Source organism: Balaenoptera borealis, assembly GCF_965194805.1.
Source record: "Balaenoptera borealis genome assembly, chromosome: 5".
Lineage (NCBI taxonomy): Eukaryota > Metazoa > Chordata > Mammalia > Artiodactyla > Balaenopteridae > Balaenoptera > Balaenoptera borealis.
The window spans coordinates 71,151,559-71,172,480 of NC_138862.1; the positions used below are offsets into that span (position 1 = coordinate 71,151,559).

The following is a 20,922-nucleotide window of genomic DNA, read 5'->3' on the forward strand; positions in this document are numbered from 1 at the left end:
AGATTTCCTTCAATGAACCCATTATCACTGACATTGAACATACTGTGGTTTTGTCATAAGTATCACACATAAAACACAAATATTTTGTGAAAACAGGATTTTTCAGAAAGAGTGAAAATGTCTTACCTGAAACTTAGGCTTTGCAGGCTTTGACCACCTGCCAGGGTACCCTACCACTACCTATAATTTAAGATGTTTTGAGAATTAAATATTTGCCCTAGTTTTAAGCTAACACTATAAAAGTAAAATTTTAAAGTGACTGTACATGTCAAGTCTAACTTCTGTAATCTATATTTAGATATTCACGCATCTCTGGAGTTGTCGGGAAGAAACTTTGGGGATGAAGAGAATTCTAGGTGCAGGTATAGAAAGCTTGTAGTTGCTTATGCAGTCTTAATGCCACAAAATGTTCTCTGCATAGTTTTTCAATCAATAAAACAGCCCCCTGAAAAACCAAAAATGTTTACTCTCATCTAAATAGGGTCTTCGCTCCAAATAACTGGTTAAGAGAAACATAATTTCTTATTTCTATTTAAGCAACAAATAAAAGTTTCAAATCCCAAGATTCTATAATCTTATCAGATGTCACTTTCCATGTTTATGTGGGGATGGTGTCCCATCTCTCTCAGTGGTACCTCTTTCCATTACCTTTCTGCAAGACAGCCTTCATGAGTATATTATCTTTGGTATTGTATTAAGTTTTAAGTTATGAGGATTTTAAAAAGGAAATGATTCTGTTAATGTCTCTGCCTTTAACTTTCTCTTCCCATAACCAAATTCTATCAAACAAGACGCCCATCTGTTCTATGTAGCTAGGCAAAGAAAACCAATCCTAATCAGGCATAAAATCAAGAACTTAATGTTCTCAAAATATTAAAAACAAAATACAAAACTTGGTGACACAGTTAAAGAATAATGGGTTTCTGGTCATTCTTTTGCCTTTGTTTTTCTCCTTTTTCTTCTCTCTCCTTCGAACAAAGAAATCTTTACTAGCTCAAATTCTGATAAGTCAATTAATGGTCTAGTTCCTTTCTTCAGAGACCAAACAGAACAACTGTGTATATCAGAATTATTTCTGTTTTTATGACCTTGAGGAAAGATCCCAAAGGCAAGTTTCTCAATTCCCCCTTTCAATGGCTAGTAAGTCTGTCAGGAACTATTTCCTGTTTTCTACCCTAAGTCAGTTGCACAATATAGTTTAAGTATACCAGTGAATGTTTACTCATTATGAAACAGGGGAAAAACCGATCATCCCTCTTTCTATATATGAATTCCAAATATAACAATTTTTCATTTGAGAAATGTTGAGGGGGAAAAAAACTAACAGATCTTAATTAAATAATGTTCTCCAACCTTCTGAAAGGTACTATTACATTTGAGGTCAGAACCTAGGACTCAGATTAATAATGCAAATACAGCCTTAAACATTATTATACACAAAGTTATACACAAAGTTTACTTTGTGGTTTCCTCTAATGAAAATAATATTAAACTAAAGAGATAAAATATAATCTGGTATGGGTATGTATGTATACGTATAGCTAATTCACTTTGTTATAAAGCAGAAACTAACACACCATTGTAAAGCAATTATACTCCAATAAAGATGTTAAAAAAAAATCTCGTAGGGCTTCCCTGGTGGCGCAGTGGTTGAGAGTCTGCCTGCCAGTGCAGGGGACACGGGTTTGAGCCCTGGTCTGGGAGGATCCCACATGCTGAGGAGCAACTGGGCCCGTGTGTCACAATTACTGAGCCTGCGCCTGGGGCCTGTGAGCCACAACTATTGAGCCTGCGCGTCTGGAGCCTGTGCTCTGCAACGAGAGAGGCCGCGAGGCCGCGATAGTGAAAGGCCCGCACACCGCGATGAAGAGTGGCCCCCGCTTGCCGCAACTAGAGAAAGCCCTCACACAGAAACGAAGACCCAACACAGCCAAAAATAAAATAAATAGAATTAAAAAAAAAACCAAACTGCTAAAAAAAAAAAAAATCTCGTAGAAAAACTAAAAGAATACAGTTTTTGTTGTTTTTATAAAAATAGTCAAACCACTTACTAAAATAGAAAAAAAAGGAATTCTATTCACGATTAAATACTGACTCTAAAGCATGATGTGAATGGAAGAATTTGGAAGCTCTCTTTTCTTTTTGAAATGGCCCTTCTTAGAGACTGTCATGCCTTTCTTAAAGAAAAGCTTAAGGTTAGGGCTTCCCTGGTGGCGCAGTGGTTAAGAATCTGCCTGCCAATACAGGGGACACAGGTTCAAGCCCTGGTCTGGGAAGATCCCACATGCCACGGAGCAACTAAGCCCACGAGCCACAACTACTGAGCCCACGTGCCACAGCTACTGAAGCCCGCTCCTAGAGCCTGTGCTCCGCAACAAAAGAAGCCACCGCAATGAGAAGCCTGCGCACCGCAACAAAGAGTAGCCCCCGCTCGCCACAACTATAGAAAGCCCGCGTGCAGCAATGAAGACCCAATGCAGCAAAAAATAAATAAAATTTAAAAAAAATAAGGAAAGCTTAAGGTTAAAAAAAAAAAGCATTACAAAAATTCAAATAAACATGCTCAAACATATAAAATCCCTAAAAACCCAGAATGGTTAGCAAATACAGTGGCAAGGTCTGTTGAATTTCTAGGAATTCATACTATTTGGAGATTGCATGGCAGAGGGAAACCCCAATATTCTGCAAAACTCATACTAATCCCATTTTTGTGTCTTCCTGATTTCTGACTTGGACACTAAGGAACTGTGGGCTTCATTCTAGCCTCACTGAGGTTTACCTCCTCTATCACTTGACAGCAAAATTTCCACTACTGTAATATACGTTTCAAGCTTGCACTGACACTCATATTCCAAAGAAGGCATATGTGAAAGTTTTGAAAAATTCAGGTCTTTTCTGGTATGCTTGAGTGGAGTCTAATGTCTTTTGTAATTAAAAAAAAAAAAAATCTATGCACTTATTTTTTTCTATTTGCACTAGGTCATACACTTGGTCTACTCAACATTTCAAAAGATTTGGAAATTCAATGATCCTCTCCTCCCCACCTCTGTGCCCCATCTCTAACATATGCCTCTATCCTGACCTCCAACATGCTTTGTATTCTCACTTAGAAGTATGAAAATGTTGGAGTGTATGACCTATAGTTTATAACTTTTCACTTGTAAATTATATCTCTAGTCCTGATCTCTCTGCAAAGCTTTGGTTACATCATTTCCAGTTGCTTTTCATATACATTAACAATCATATGTCCTCTTCTCAAATAAAATTCAACATGTTCATAAACCATACTAAACCTTTTCTTTCAAAAAGCTCTTTCTTCCTAATTTTGCTAGCTTTGTGAATGGCACCACAATTTTAATCATTTAGTCTCAAAAACTTGGAGTCAGCTTTGATCCAACCCTATATCCAGTCAATCACAAGCTCAACTGATTTTTCGTTTGAAATGCACATTACCTATCCATTTGTCTTCATTTCTACTTCCACACTTTAATTCTATCCACACTTTAATTCCAAGTCATATCATATACCAATCTTTTAAAACATATCGCATCCCTCCCCATGCTCATGATCTCATTATGTATCACATTAAGACTAAATTCTTCTGCATGAGTTTTATGTTCCTTGGGGGCACAGTTTACACAGTATTCTACGGAGCAGTGCTCGGGGGATTATCGTTCCACATAGCATGCAACATGAATGGTCATCTGGATTTATAAAATCCAACAACCCTGGGGTCATTTTCCATAAACCAGGTACTCTGCTAAATTTACTTTATCTAAATAACAATCTTATAAGGTATTACTACCCTTGCTTTACAGATGAGGAAGCTAAGCATGGTTAATCAATTGGCCCACATGTTAGTAAATGGCAGGACCTGGGTTCAAAATCATCAGGCAAGCCTTTTCTGCAATAAGTACACATGCCTTAGTATCCCTGCTTGTGTTACTCCCCCATCTTGAGATTCCCTTACTACTATTCTTCTCTTCAAACCTTGTCTCCTTTCAAAGCCCAATTTCAATTCCACTTTCTCTCCAAAGCATTCCTCATCCACTCTACTCATATACCTCTCTTCTTTCCCTGAATGCCCATATCCCAAGAATCTAAGTGATATCTATTAAGATGAAAAAAAATAAAAAATACTGCTTTATGTTATCATCTCATTGTTTCAGTATATATATGTTGTGACTCTAAATAGATTTTAAGTCTCTTCAGTGAAAGAACTGTCTTCTATTTTTGTGTCTCCTCTAATTCTTAACGTTGGACTTGTCACATATTAGCTAACTTAATGAATACTTACTAACTGCTTGACTCCACAGATGAATTAGTCAAAAAGCTATAGGAAAAAAAGGATTTTTTTTCTTTCTTCTCCCCCACCCACCCTACTGCCACTGCCTGCCTCACTGAGTCAAGACCTTTGCCAGCTTTGGAAGTCCCTGTGTCATATGTTTCTCTTAAGAAATAATTTGCTGTTATATAAATAACCATAAACCATGCATTACTCTTGACTCAGTAATTCTAGTTGGGAATATAACCTAAAGAAATAATCCAAATAAAGGGGAGAAAAAAAAATAAAGCAGTAGACAAAATGATATAGCATTATTTATAAGAACAAAAAATAACAAACAACCTACACATTCAATAGCCTACTTCAACCTAAAAACTTTTATTATATAGGCCAGAATAACATATAAGAATACTTATGAGAAGTAGCAAGTAAAAAGAGCTTAAAACAAAACTATCTGTGTAATTATGATAACCATAAATATAACAGATGTAAACTCAAAAGGCAAAAAACCAGTATGATTTGCTACAGTGGTGGAACTATGAATAGAAGAAAACACTGTTTAGCTTCTGAGAAATGTAGAATTAATATTACTTTATAAAAATATTAAACCCTAAGACTGTGTGCTATTTTAAGTAGGCTAACACTTTTAAAAATTGGTTTGGTATAGTGCTTACTATCAACAAAACCTTAATGTTAAACTTTTAAACTTATGAACTTAATAGTAAACACCTAGTAAATAATGTTAAATTAAGAAATGTAAGAGGTAAATATCATGCAAATAATTTTCTATTAGAAAAGCGATTTTCCAGAAAAAGAAAAACATGCAAATTTCATTTTTTAAATACATTTATATGAAGCAAAAGTAAACTAAAACTAAAAAGGCCACATAATTTAACCTGGAAAACTATGTACAAGTTTTACACAATAGACCCCTTCCAAAGCCAGTGCAGTTTAGGGTAGAACAACGTCTAGAGTATGCTCTCATTATGTTGATTTGCATGTCCTGACAAAGAAAAGGTGCTTTTCAGTGATTCCTAATTTTTACTCCAAAACTCTATGTTCACATTACCTTACCCTTGCGAATAGTCCAGATTCTGCAACGCACTGCTCTTCTGGGACTGCCACTGGCTTACTCTGCTCAGTTGCAAAGGGCTGGTCAGCTCCATTTTTATAGTGGTTTGATAAAGGTATCTTTGGTTCTAACCACTCGATTGTCGTTCCTGATGAAGTAAGAGAAAACTTTCGCTGAAACTTGCTCATAATCTGGAACGGTCAGCAAATGTGGATTTTATTAAACAATTTTCTTTTGCGCCTACAAGGCTAAAAGCAATTGAACCTGTTAAGAGGCTCTGCAAGACAGAGACTTTTATCTCATTAGCATGAGCATCACGATTGGGTATTTTACAACACAGCAACCTGCAACTTGAAATCAGATACCATTTAAATGAATCAACCCTGAATAGGACTAGACTCACTTCTTATGCAAATCTATGAATCATAAAGTGTATTCCTACCCTAACAGTTGATTTGCTGGCCTTTCTGCATGAACCCTGTCCCTCTAGTGATAAGAAGTATGCAGTTAGGCTAAAGGAAGTCACAATTACAGGAGAAACCTGGGACTGTGAAACGATAAAATCTGCTTCAATTTGGGGTTGAACCTTATTCTCAGTAGCAATTTTCTAACTAATCAAGATAACCCACTTGATCTAATTTAAGAATTGCAAATACATGTCCATTATGTTTTTTCCAATCATATAAAAAAGCTCCATATACTTTTAAACTGAAAGGCTCTCCTACTGAATAAATAATAGCTGACCTAGTGAAAGACAGTGGTCACATTTAGAGACCTGTCATCTTCTCAATTAATGACTCAATGTCTCTTATTACCCTCAACTAGTTTAACAAAGTGGATTCTATGCCTAATCAATAATGGAAAATGTTCCATTTGATTTCAGAGGCTGATCTAGGTTTCACAGAAACTTGGTTATATAGTGCTACATTAAGGGATGCTCAGACAACCACAGCAGAAATTAAAAGGAGTATGGAATTTACTTAGTCTATAACAAAATCCCAGACTTGAGTAGAGGAATAAATTACAAAGTACCTATCAGGCTACCAGAGCATCTTGCCTTGCCACTCAGTTCAGTTTCACTTGGCACTGGGATGGCAGCGGGGTGGGGGGGGATTCATAATTAGGGGAATGCCCTGGATAAGTTCATGCGGTCTCTTCCAAAATTCCAAAGAAATGAAACCACTGTGTTGCTACCTTGAAATGTTTATTTTTAATATCAATATCTAGATTTCCTTACTTCTCAAAATAAAATGCACACAAACACTAGACTTAAGAGATCTGTTTTAAGAGATCACTCAACTGATAAACCATAACAAAACTCTTCATCAAACCAATCATTTGGTCTCAGGACACTTCTACATCAATAATCACTGCTGTGCTTTTGTATAATATACATTAAGACCTCATGGGACTAAACACTAATTTTTATTCAGATTTCATTTCTTGGATCATTTCAAAATTTGAGTGGGAAGGTAATTCAGTTTTTTTCTTCACAGTTTTATCTTCCTTCTCAACTGACAAGAATAAATTTCTACCTACTTAATTTAGAAAATATGGCAATTTATGGTGAGAAACACCAGTATTAGTTAATTCCCTCAAATACCCACAAATCTGTGCTCCAAAAAATAGTGATATGGGAGAATACCTTTTACTTTAGACACTTCTATAAAGTTTACAGTGTGTTTCACATTTTTAACTAAAAAAATACAAATTTATATTGGGCATGCTTCATTAATCAACAAAGCAATCATTTAAAAAATAAGACTATTAATTTAAACTACACAAATGAAATTCTAAGAATTTTAAAAATTACATAGTATTTAATTAATCAAGTATTTATTTATATTTTTAACTGAAGTATAGTTGATTTACAATATTATATTAGTTTCAAGTGTACAACATAGTGATTCAGTATTTTTATAGCTTATACTCCATTAAGAGTTATTATAAGATAATGGCTATAATTCCCTGTGCTGTACAATATATCCTTATTGGTTATCTATTTTACAAACACCTATCTTCAAACAACTATGAGGTAAAACAAAAATTAAAAAGAAAAAAAGAAAAGCCTGGTGGGGAATGTACTAATATATTCATGGGGGCAACTTCTGCTTGGTAAGATAACATATGATTTTTCTTTCAATTGCACGGTAGTTTCTAAATTTTTTATAATGAGTGCTTTATAACAGGAGAAAATTTATATTGGACTACTTAGAATTCCTCTAAGACAACAGTCCGTGCTCACAATGCACAATTTAGGCTTTTCTATCTCTTTGGAATGCCCTCTCCCCTACCTCCCACTCCTGAACTAATTGGTTTTATTAGCTTTTCTGTGCCTTTCCCAGACTTTTTTTCTACCAGAAGTATTAGTCCATTCACATGTTCTCCCACAGTACTTTGTTCCCATTGTAAGTGGCACTTTACATATTACAGTTAACTATTTACATGTTTCTTCCCCAAGTGGACCATGAGTTCCTTAAGTGGAACATACATAACTTATTGGCCTCTGTAATACTGCCCTGACTTATATCTACAATTGCCATTAGCTTGTTATTGTTAGCTTGAAATATTGAATTTAGGCACACACGAGGATGGGATTCATACCCTATCCATATCAAGATCTGACTTGGTAAACTTTTTCCTGCACAAAGTCTCAACATCTTCTGAAAATATCTTTCTTCCACAAGCAAGGGGAGTTCCTTGGATAAGAAAACAATGAGTATTGGGAAACACTAAGTTCCTACTATTAATACAATGTGATGGGGGTGGGGGAGTTGGGGAGATGTTGTTAAAAGGGTACAAACTTGCAACTAGAAGATGAATAAGTCCTGGAGATCTAATGCACAGCACAGAGAATGTAGTCAACAATATTATATTAAATATTTCAAAGTTGCTAAGAGACTAGATCCTAAATGTTCTCACTACAAAAAAGAAATGACAGGAAATTCCCTGGTGGTCCAGTGGTTAGAACTTGGCACTTTCACTGCCCAGCCCTGGGAAACTAAGGTCCCACAAGCTTCGCGACATGGCCAAGGAAAAAAAGGAAGAAATAAATAACAATTATGTGATGTGATTGAGGCATTAGTTAACACTTTGGTGGTACACAAATATATAAATGTATTAAATCAACATTTTAAACTTACACAATGTTATATGTCAATTATATCTCAATTTTTAAAATGAGTTTATTCATCTCATTTAATAGAAAAACTCATTTTTTGTTATCCCATGCAATAACATTCTTTTCCCCAGTAAACTAATTTCAACAAATAGGTGCTCTCAAATACTAGATGTACCTCTTATTTTTCAAACTGAAAGGTGGCTGATAGACTTTACTTTTTTTAGTAATTTATTTATTTATTTATTTATTTTTGGCTGCGTTGGGACTTCATTGCTGTGCGCAGGCTTCTCATTGCGGTGGTTTCTCTTGTTGCAGAGCATGGGCTCTAGGCGTGCGGGCTTCAGTAGTTGTGTCTCGCAGGCTCTAGAGCGCAGGCTCAGTAGTTGTGGCACACAGCCTTAGCTGCTCCGCGGCATGTGGGATCTTCCCGGACCAGGGCTTGAACCCGTGTCCCCTGCATTGGCAGGTGGATTCTTAACCACTGTGCCACCAGGGAAGTTCTAGACTTTAATATATATATATCTCAATATGGAAATAATGAATAGTGGACTAAAGCAAAACTCAAGCAATCATTCCAACATTTCTACTTTGATCGTCGAGAGAGAGTGATGCCACCAACTTTAACAGAAATATAGAAGACGTGAGTTTTGAGTTCAGTTTTTGACATGTTGAGTTTGAGGTTTCTAAAGGGATATGTAATTATATGAGATCTAAGATGGTTTTAGATTTGAAAAAGGACACAGTTAAAAAGACTTTGTATAACATTAGTGTGATAATTAAAAACCAAGAGGCTTGCTGGTTTTCTATTCATTTCATTTTGATTAAGATTTTCTGGAGTAGAATTACAAAGAATACAGTTGGTCCTTTCCATGTTTTGACCTGCAATGTTAAGTCCTACCTTTAAGCAATAACTTACCTGAAGGCAATGAGCCCTTCTGATGTGATGCATGCTGCAACTGGAGAATATGAAAGCAGTCGTTTAAGCAGTTCATAGTTGCCATGGAAGTAGCCTTGAGCATTAAGAGATCCTGGTCCAAGGAACTAAGATGGCCAGAAGCAGGAAGGCATTCAATTCCTCTAATTAAGTCTCTTTGTTGTCCTTCAGCATGAGACATCATCTAAGGAAAACAACAATTCTGTGTGTCCCACTCATAATTTCTGTATAACATGTATACATACAGTTGCCATTTTAATTACAATATCCTGTATAACATGTAAACATACAGTTGCCATTTTTAGGGCATATTAGGCCTAGAAATCTATTTTCAATTTGTTTGGCTATTCTCAATAAGCATTTAATAGTGCTTCTCAAAAGACGGTAACTTTTGGGAGCTACACTTTTTCTTTGGCAGAAACAAAGATCAAAAGACTTCCACCTTTATATAAATTTCTTTAACAGTATACATTTATATAAGTCATCAGAAAGAACATTCCAGATCATTTTTAATAGCAGCATTAGATATTTCACTCCAAAGTAAAAATAATTCCCACTCTGGGCTCTCAACCACTTTCTTCACAGCACATCTGGACAGGCTCAATTTGAACCTACAGTGAAATCATGATAGTTTACATGCTTCTGCTTTCCCAGTCTAACCTTCTGGTCCCATTAGGTTGATTTTAAGCAAATACTGGGTACAAGCTTTTCAAGTTAAAAGAGTTCAATATGCTTTTTGATTAGGAGGCCTATCTATACAGTTCCTAACAGAGTCAGTGGAATAACAACGATGATGAGCAACCCAAGTTTTAATAATGAAAACTGAATTTAGGGGCTTCCCTGGTGGTCCAGTGGTTAAGATTCTGTGCTCCCACTGCAGGGGGTTCGGGTTTGATCCCTGGTGGGGGAACTAAGATCCTGCATGCTGCCGCATGGTGCGGCAAAACAAACAAACAAACAAAACCCCGGAATTCATTATGCTTATTTATTTTCAATTGTGAGCAGAAGGTTCTCAGATTGTCCACCCTTTGGAAATTATTTTAACTCACAAAGAAACTCTAGAGTGGAGAGACTCTTTCAGATTTCAGAGACTCTATTCCAGACAATTTTTAATACAGTTCATTGGAGGGCTAGTGAAAGAGATGTGAAATGATCCTACCAAGCAAATTAAGTGTGTCATACATGAAATAGCCCCTGAAAACACATGCGTAATACTGGATCAAACAGTCACCCTTACCAGAAAAAAGGGTTGTTAAATGAAAAGTGTGGGTATGAAGGTATCTATACAGATCTTCCTCCACGTACAATGGTGTGACACCCCGATAAATCCATTATTAAGTTGAAAATATCATAAGTTGAAAATATCTTAAGTCAAAAATACATTTAATATACTTAACCTACAGAACATCATAGCTTAGCCTAGCCTAGCCTACCTTAAGTATGCTCAGAACTTTTACATTAGTCTACAGTTGGGCAAAATCATCTAACATAAAGCCTATTTTATAATAAAGTCTTCAATATCTCATTTAATTTACTGACTATTGTGCTGAAAGTGAAAAACAGAATGGCTGTATGGGTACAGGAAGGTTACAAGTGTATTAGTTATTTACCCTCATGATCACGTGGCTGATTGAGAGCTGTGGCTTGCTGCCTAGCATCAGGAGACAGTATTGTACCACACATCACTAGCCCAAGAAAAGATCAAAATTCAAAATTCAAAGACCAGTTTCTACCGAATGTGTATCACTTTCGCACCATTGTAGAGTCAAAAAATCATATGTCGAACTATTGTAAGTTGGGGACTGTTTGTGTGTAAATGTTTTTGTATATAAATGCTAGGACTAACTCCCAATAATCCAAAATTATGAATAAGTACAAATACTTTGGAAAACAGTTTGGTAATATCTACTAGAGTTAAATATATAGAGCTAAATAAATATAATCCATGATCCAACATTCTTAGTTACATAACCAACAGATATGTATGTATATATGTCCATCAACTCAAATGTCTATCAACACTGGAACGAATTAAAAATATTAAAGTATATCCATATAATAAATACCGTGCAGCAGTGAAAAGAAAGGAACTGCTACGCTCAATACGTAAGTAAATCCCCAACATATGCTGACTAAAAGGAAGCCATACCCAAAGGAGCACATACTTTCTGATTCCAGTTTTAGAAATTACAAAAACGGGCAAAATAAATCTATGGTATTAGAAGTCAGGATAGTGAGGAGGGTGTAATGATGGAGAGGCATGAGAGGGTCTTCTAGGGTGTTAGTAATATTTAATTTTTTGATCCAGGAGGTAGTTACATGAAAATTACAAGATGCACACTTGTGTGTCAGGTTCTTTTATACATGGATACATGCTTAGAAGGTTAATTAAGAACTGGGATGGAGATCAAGGGAAGAGGGCCAAACAGATCCATTAGGTTTACCTCTGGTCTAATGAAAAGAACTTCTATGGCTAATTAAACAGAGCAGAAAGCCAGATAAGAAACTGTAGACAAAATTCTATAATTAGTTGAGGCATAAGCTCTGAATTTCTAGAGACAGTCCTGGTTTATGCTTAGAGTCCGCTGTAATTGTATCTAAACCTGTCCCAGTTTGAAGAGCAAATTACATACTTACCCTATTTCTTCATTCTAAAAGAACTTCTTGGTATGTAATTAGAAATGGGAAGCTTATATTATGCCTCTTTTGTATTTCTCACTGGTCTAGGGGTCTTTAATATAATTGCTCTTCCCCTCTGCTTCTAGCAATGTTATGAGCAAATACTAACTTTTACACTTGTCAGATTTCTTAAACAAGTCACAATAAGTGCTAGTATTGCTGAGGGAAAAAATTACTGCTCAACTATATCTGAAACCAAGCTGAATTTATTACTTTCCAGGCAAGGAAGAACTGTTCTTCCAGAACAAATCAAAGAGCTAATCTTATACAGATTTTTTGGGGAAGTACAACATTCAAGGATGGGTTGACTTTACAAACAAAAGTAACAGAGTGGAGGAAGTATGGCCTTTAGGGATTGTCTAACGTTCAGAAGTAAGTATACTAAAACAGGGCTGTTAATGACTGAATTGAGCTGGTTAAACAGGCTCCATGTTACTTGCTAAGAGCCTCAATCTAGAGCCAAACAAGAGGCTGTTTTTCGCTTTCTTTCTTTTTTTAAAAATTAATTAATTAATTAATTAATTAATTTTATTTTTGGCCGCGTTGGGTCTTTGTTGCTGCGCGGGCTTTCTCTAGTTGTGGTGAGCGGGGGCTACTCTTCATTGCAGTGTGTGGGCTTCTCATTGCGGTGGCTTCTCTTGCTGTGGAGCACAGGCTCTAGGCGTGCGGGCATCATTAGTTGTGGCTCGCGGGCTCTAGAGCGCAGGCTCAGTAGTTGTGGCACACGGACTTAGTTGCTCCACAGCATGTAGGATCTTCCCGGACCAGGGATTGCACCCGTGTCCCCTGCATTGGCAGGCAGATTCTTAACCACTGCGCCACCAGGGAAGTCCCCTCACTTTCTTTCTTGAACTTAGAGAATATAACTTCTTATTCTCACTATAAGAAAAAATTTGAAAAACTGGACATTTAAATTAAAAACACCTGTTCACTTGACTACACTCTTCAGAGAGCATAAAGGAAAAAAGAAAAGATGTACACTTATTATCTGTATACTTTTCTATATTATGTTATAAGCCAAAAAAAGTTTAATAAAGGAAAAATCATAAGCAGGATACTGACAACATAAATAATCAGCTATCACAACATAACACTTAAGAGAAGAAAGTGTTTCCTTGTGCAAATGGCCCAAAAAAGCCACTTGCTAGTGCTGATGTTAGAAGTGAAGATGCCTAAGAAAGTGATGTTCTCGACTAGAAAAAATAAACTTTAAATTATAATTATAGTGCAAATGTTAAAATTTGGTTATAGTTCTTTCCAAAGCGAACAAATGAGTTGATCATATATTTACAATGAAATAGAACTGACTGTGTGAAGCTGTTTTAGTGATTGTTCCTGACATTATGAAACCAGTTCCTCAAGAAAGAAAAAACATCAGGAAAGCTGAAAACTTGCTTAATTTGTGTTTTGTAGCTAGATATGGCAAATATGGTGATAGTGTACATCACTTAAGTGGCATCTAGTTTGTCTGAAAACCAGATGAGAATCATGATTTTATTGCTTGTATTTTAAATGTCTGTTTCCTTTACTAGACTGGTCATGTTAGCCCCTCCCAGGGTACAGCATAGTACCAGCATAAAGCACACACTGATTAATGGAGTGATTGATAAATTGTACTAATAATAAACAGTAAATACTAAAATAGATCACTTTAACACTTTAGTAATAAATCTATGTTCAAGCACAATATGACTCCATTCTCAATAGTCAGTTGCTTTTGCCAACTGTTACTTTATCTATTGCCGGACTTACCCACGGACTTTGATTAAAATACTCCTTTCAAACTCACTTTGAATTATATCTTTGCATTACAACCTCCTGGAGCTGGATCACTCTAGAACAGCAATTCTCAAACAGTGCTCTGCAGATTCTTGTCGGACTCTTTTCGGGGGGGTCTATGGAGTCGAAACTATTTTCACAATAATTTTAGGAAATTAATTTGCCTTTTTCATTTGGTGGCATTTGCACTGATGGTGTGAAAGCAATGGTGGGTAAAACTGCTGGTGTCTTAGCTAGAATGAAGGCAGTGTCATCATCAACAGTACTAGTCATCATTGTATTCTTCACTTCCATGCACTTAAGGGGGGGCGGGGAGCGGGGGGGAGACAGTTTTACTTAAGAATGTTCTTGAAAAATTAGTAAAAATTATTAGTTTTACTATATTTTGACTCTTGAGTATACATTTTTAAATAGTCTATATGAAAGATGAGAAGTACACTTCCATTGCATATCAAAAAAAGTGCACTTCTGCTGCATACTAAAGTACTGTGGTTGCCTAAGGAAAAGCACTTGTGAGACTGAGCTGCAAGCTGAACTAGCTGTTTTTTCCACAGATCACCATTCTGACATGAAAGAATCCCACCTCTTCCTGGCACACAGGTCTTAAAACCGTTGTAATTTCCTAAGTGATCAGAGCATAGGGACACCTTCTGTTACAATATTTGGTTTCCTGTAATAGCTTCAGAGCATAAAGGTGAAATGTGTCCTTTGTTATTCATAAAAACCACTTTCAACCACAGTACAGTTAATGGAGTGATTTTTGCAGAATCCCTCGATGGGGGCTGATTGCCAGGGGACTCAACCCTGTAGATTAGAGGGTTGGAACTTTCAGCCCCACCCCCCAACCTCTAGGGAGGAGAGAGGGGCTGAGGTTGAATTAATCACCAATGACCAGTGATGGAGTCAACCATGTCTAAGTAATAAAGCCTCCATAAAAACCCATAAGGAGGAGGTCCAGAGAGCTTCTGGTTGGTGAACACATGGAGGTGCTGGGAGGGTGTGCAACCAGAGAGGGCACGGAAGCTCTGCATCCCTTCCCCAATATCTCGCCCTACGTATCTCCTCCTCTGGCTGTTCCTGAGTTACAGTCCTTTATAATATACTGGTAATATAGTAAGTAGACTGTTTTCCCAAGTTCTGTGAGCTGTTCTAGCAAATGACCCAACCTGAAGAAGGGGTAATGGAAACCTCCCATTTATAGGTGGTTGGTCACAAACACAGGTGACAACCTGGACTTGCGAATAGCATCTGAAGTGGGGGCAGATACTATCTCAGATAAATAGTGTCAGAACTGAATTAAATTGTAGAACACCTAGGTGGAGTCTGCAGAGGATCAGAGAACTGCTTAGTGTGGAGGAAGCCTCCACACATTTGGTGACCGGAGGACAGAAGTATAGGGTGTTGCAGTAGAAAAGAGGAGAAACACGGGGATGTTTTTCCTTGACATAAATAATGACTGTTAGAAACTATGGCTCTTCAGGCTTGGGGGTATGTGGTAGACATCTCAAATTAAACAAAATGACTTGCCACTTCAAGAAAAACAACTGACAGTATTTGTGGCCAATTATAAAATCTGAGCTTTAAAATGAAATTACAATCTTGGAAAACCTATGTCAGTTACCATGAGCTTGACAGGTTTCCAATACTGAAAGCCTTTTCTGATGAGATTAGTGGGGATCTTAATGAATGTGAATTTTTGATATTGTGTATCAACATCTGTAAGACCTGCACAACTCTGAACTAATATTTTCCAAATGACTAATGCATAGTGTTACAAAATTGTGCATAGGTTAAAGATCCGTTCAAAGTGCAAGATGAACCAATGTATTTTCATGAAACAGAATATGAAAAGTTCACTGATATATATTAGATTCCACACTGCATCTAACACTTAAGAAACTGCCACTGTCAAGTTTTGGTGGAGAAGAAACTGCCACTGTCAAGTTTTGGTGAAACTGCCACTGTCAAGAAACTGCCACTGTCAAGTTTTGGTGGAGTATCAGAGAAGAATAGCCACAATTATCTTAAAAAGCTATTAAAATATTCCTCTTTTTTTCCAACCACGTATCTGTGTGAGGCCAAATTTTTTTTCACGTATTTCAACCAAAACTACATATGGCAATAAATTGAGTACAATTATTTTGTTTGTTTTGGGAAAAAATAGTTGTTTGACATAAAAATATGTAATTTATATTAACATGTATGAATTTATTAATTTTTATTTTAAAATAAAACACTTAACATTTAACATTTAAAATAAAATTTTAAAACAAGTATTTTTGAAATACCTGTTTCTATGTATAGATAACTAATAAAAAATAATAAATAAAATAAAATACCTGTTTTAATTTCTAATAAGGTAAATATTGGTAAATTTAACCCACGTAAAACAAAAGCTCTTTGAGGTCCTCAATCATTTTTAAGACTGAAAGGGATCCCAAGACCACAAAAAGCTTGAGAACTCTTACCTGGAACCATAGGTCAGCGTGGTATCAAAAGTTTTCTCAATGTCTTTGAAGAGAAAAAGGACCTGCATAGTCTCAAAGTACCTCCCCAAGATATTTATTAACTACAGAGGGAAAGACAGCAACTTTACAGTGGAGAAATCCACTGTACAGTAGAAGCTACCTTAACCAAGTGACCAAGGCCAACATCACCAGTAATATGACATACTGACATCATGAACTCCTTGATATAGGCACTAAGGATACATATCTTCTAGGGTATTTTTCCCAAAAATGTATAATCTCACTCAAATAATAAGAAAACATCAGATAAATGCAAATTTGGGAACATTAAATAAATATAACTGGATCCTCATAGGTGTCAAGGTCATGAAGGATAAGGAACGACTGAGAAACAATTACAGACAGAAGGAGACTAAGTAGTAATAACAACAACTAAATGCAACATTTTAGGACAGGATCCTAAAACAGAAAAAGAATGTCAGTAGAAAAACTGTTAAAATTTGAATAAGGATTATAGTTAACAGTATTGTATCTATATAATTTCCTGGTTTTGATACTATGTTATGAAAGATGGTAACATTACAAGAAGTTAGGTGGGGGATATATAGAAACCCAGTACTACTTTTGCACCTTTTCTGTAAATTTAAAATTAGTCCAAAGTAAGCATTTAAAAAGTGTTCTTGGACTTCCCTGGTGGCCCAGTGATTAAGAATCCACCTGCCAATGCAGGGGACATGGGTTCCATCCCTGGTCCGGGAAGATCCCACATGCTGCGGAGCAACTAAGCCTGTGCACCATAACTATTGAGCCTGCACTCTAGAGCCTGCAAGCCACAAGTACTGAGCCCGAATGCCACAACTACTGAAGCCCGCGCACCTAGAGCCGTGCTCCGCAACAAGAGAAGCCACCGCAATGAGAAGCCCGCGCAACGCAACAAAGAGTAGCCCCCGCTCGCCACAACTAGAGAAAGCCCGTGCACAGCAACAAAGACCCAACGCAGCCAAAAATAAATAAATAAAATAAATAAATTTATTAAAAAATAAAAACATTAAAAAATATTTGTCTGAAGGACAAAAAATGCTATAAACTCTCCAAATGTACTATTTTCTCACAAATAGAATTATTCCATTGGAATACAGAATGTTCCTAATAGAGTTATAATTTTATAATTTGACCTGTTGAGTTCTTAAAAGCAAAAACATCAACCTAGTGAAGACACAGACACTCAACTAAAACTTTTTTTTTTTTTTTTTGTAGGTGGCATTGGCACAGAGATTGCCAAACAATGGTCAACCCTCAAATCCTACGATAATTACTGGCGTCATAATTCAAGAAAGCTGCCATTAAATTAGTCAGTTCTGTAAGTAAATACCTGTCCTTCCTAAAGAGGTAGTTGTGAAACTTTGGGGACACACACTCTCTACATACAAGTGTCAGAGTTACATGCTAAACATTAACATGCTATCACAATGATATGAAAGGTATATTTAAAATCACAGAACATTATAGTGTGGGTACTGTAAGAAATTACCCCTGGGTGTGAGAATAACAAAAGAACCATTAGAGCAAGAAAGAGAAGCGTGGGTGATTAAAGTCATCACAGTAGAAGAGAAGCTGAGATATGACAATAGTCTCAGTACAGCAGGTCCTAAAGATCCAAGCACAGCCAAGTAGAGGTCTCCACAGATAGCTAAAATCTCAAATACAAAAAGGTTCCTTTTCCGTGAAAATGTGCACCAAAATTCATGACAACTTCACATGAGTTTTGCTTGTTTTGAATCTTTTACTGAAGTATATATACTGATATACAGTATTACAGATAGAAAAGTACACTTCTCACAAGTATATAGGCTTGACGAATTTTCATAAACCAAACACACCCATGTAACCAACACCCAGATCAAGAAACAGAACATCATCAGCATCTCTGAAGAACCCTCAAGCTCCCATCACTAGCCATGATCAAAGATTTCCAAAAATTTCATGGCAGCCTAATTTTTAAGGGTTAAGGAACACACTATGATACAAGTCTGCCCCTAGATATTTTTCTTTATTCTATCCCTTATCTTAACCACTTTTAATATTTCTTTTTCCTTCACTGTAGATTAATATATCAGTACCTTGATTTCCTTAAGACAGAAACACCAATATTTATCAACAGATTGAATATCATCAACATAAATACTAAAAATGTATTGTTTTATGAAAAAAGGTATTTATAATAGTCACTTATTTATAACAGGACTAAAAAGTGAGTCAAAGCTATTGTTTGTTTATCTCAAGGATGTTACTTCATCTCTTTAAATCTCAATTTCTTCATCTATAAATACAAACCAAAATAACTTGATAGAGGGAACATTCTCCCCAGCTTCCTGCCTTAAATCATTTGGGTGTGATTTATAATACTATTTTCACAATTCACTACACAGATATTTATAAGCTCTACCAAAATTAACTCAGTAAAAAACACCCGGACTATTAAGAACCTAACAACTGCATCCTTTATTAACTAGAATTATTTGGTACTCAGTTTGAAAGAGAATGAAGAAAATGGTGAGATAAGGCAACATCAAGGATTTAACTATTCTATTTTTGTGTGTGTGTGTGAAATTCTCCATTTACATGTACCAGTTAAAGAAAATAGTCAGTTGTTTGACCATATAGTCTTTCCACTAGGCTTAATAACCCTTTTGATCATAAATTTTACATTAATGGAGTCTGTACTCTTACTTGAGAAATGAAAGATGCAGACTTTTGAAAGATGACAGTGTACACAGAACCTAGTTGACAGACTTGAGGAAACTTAGGACACCTAAAGAATCAGGGACTCTTTAAGACTTAAACATTGAGGGCCTCAGAAGACACAGGATTTAAAATTTTTGTGTGTCAAAACCAAGCAGTTAAGATTATTTTATGCATTTTAACTTGATTTCAATTCATACTTACTTCTCTGACTTCCACAAGATGGTCTGGAGGTAAGTTAGTTCTTTTGCTCACTGATTGTAGTTTGGAATGTCCAACATTAAAAAAGGAAATGGCATTTTGACTGGGTCTCCTCTGGGATATAGGAGAATTACCACTAGATGCAAGTGAGAAGCTCCGTGATTTCAGAGGAGGATTATTCTATCAGACAAACAAAGAAAATCATTCCTTTTTTAAACTTTAGGTTAACCCTCAACCTATACTAAACTAGAGTCTTTTACACACAGTTTTAAAAATAAAATTAACCTCAAAATTGACTACAAGAATAGCTCTGAAGATGATAAAGTTTAAATCCTTCAAAGTTTAAGTATTTCACACATCCCATAGTAAACTGGTAACGTAGTTAGAAAATTAATTCCAGGTGTGTGCTGTCAAGAACTTTTTTTATCCACGTTAGAATGTATTAGAATAACAAGAAATTTCTAATTTCAGATCTTTAAACATCATGATTGAAGCAAAAAATATACTCAGCAATACTCAATATAATAAATGTTCTAATGTAACATTCAAGTATCTTTGAAACAAACTAGCACTTTCTGGTCACTGCCAATGCTTAGAATCTTGCAGCACAAATAAAGCTTTTATGCTGGATTTCAGACTATAGGCCTAAATCACAACTTTAAAAAATTTAGCTATGGGGAAAAACCACTAGGAAGAAAAAGAAAAGTAGGTATGGAATCCTTTAACTATGCTTCCCTATATTATTTTTTAGACATTTCTAACCTCAGATTTCAAGTACTGAGACCCTCCTTTTCATCTTAAAAAATAAAACACCTCAAAGGAGATACACAAATGGTCTGTAAGCACATGAAAAGATGCTCAACATTATTAGTCATTAGAGAAATGAAATCAAAACCACAATGAAATTCTACTTCACATGCATTAGGATGGCCATAATAATTGTAAAAAAGGACAGCAACAAGTATTGGAAAGGATGTGGAGAAATTGGAACCCTCATGTATTGCTGGTGAGAACATGAAATAGTCTGACTGCTTTGAAAAACAGTTTGGCAGTTCCTCAAATAGTTAAACAGAGAACTACCATATAACCCAGTAATTCTACTCCTAGGAGTAACCTAGAGAACTGAAATCATGTGTTTACACAAAAACTTGAACACAAGTATTCATAGAAGTATTATTCATAACAGCCACAAAATGTAAGCAATCCAGGGAACTCCCTGGTGGTCCAGTGGTTAGGACGCAGCGCTTTCACTGTCATGGGCCCGGGTTCAATCCCTGGTTGGGGAACTAAGATCCCACAAGCCACTCGGCATGGCGAAAAAAAAAATAAAACAATCCAAATGTCCATCAGCTGGTGAATAAACAAAATGTGGTACATCCATACAATAGAGTACTATTTGGCCTTAAAAAGGAATAAAGTATGATACATGCAATGACATGGATGAACCTTGAAAACACTGTGCTTATTGTAAGAAGCCAGACCAAAAAAGCACATATTGTATGATTCCACTTATATGAAATGTCCAGAATAAACAAATCCAATGAAACAGAAATTATATTAGTGTTTGTCAGGGGACTGGGAAGAGGGGACTAGGGAGTGACTATGGATATGGGTTTTTTGGAAGGTGATGAAAATGTTCAG

At 36.1% G+C, this 20,922-nt stretch overlaps 1 protein-coding gene across 4 annotated transcripts in view; it reads right to left on the reverse strand.

The window, feature by feature from the left end:
* OSBPL11 (oxysterol binding protein like 11) overlaps positions 1-20,922 on the reverse strand; it is a 106,761-nt gene that overhangs the window by 50,125 nt on the left and 35,714 nt on the right. For all 4 annotated transcript variants that reach the window (XR_014244749.1, XR_014244750.1, XM_082392328.1 and 1 more), the window contains exons 5-7: positions 19,285-19,461; positions 9,395-9,596; positions 5,360-5,505 (exon numbers count right to left, since the gene is read on the reverse strand). Coding sequence is in view for 2 of the 4 variants with exons in the window: in XM_082392328.1 (XP_082248454.1) it covers positions 5,360-5,505; positions 9,395-9,596; positions 19,285-19,461 (525 nt within the window). In the remaining 2 variants the exon portion in view is untranslated. The remainder of the gene's footprint in view (positions 1-5,359; positions 5,506-9,394; positions 9,597-19,284; positions 19,462-20,922) is intronic.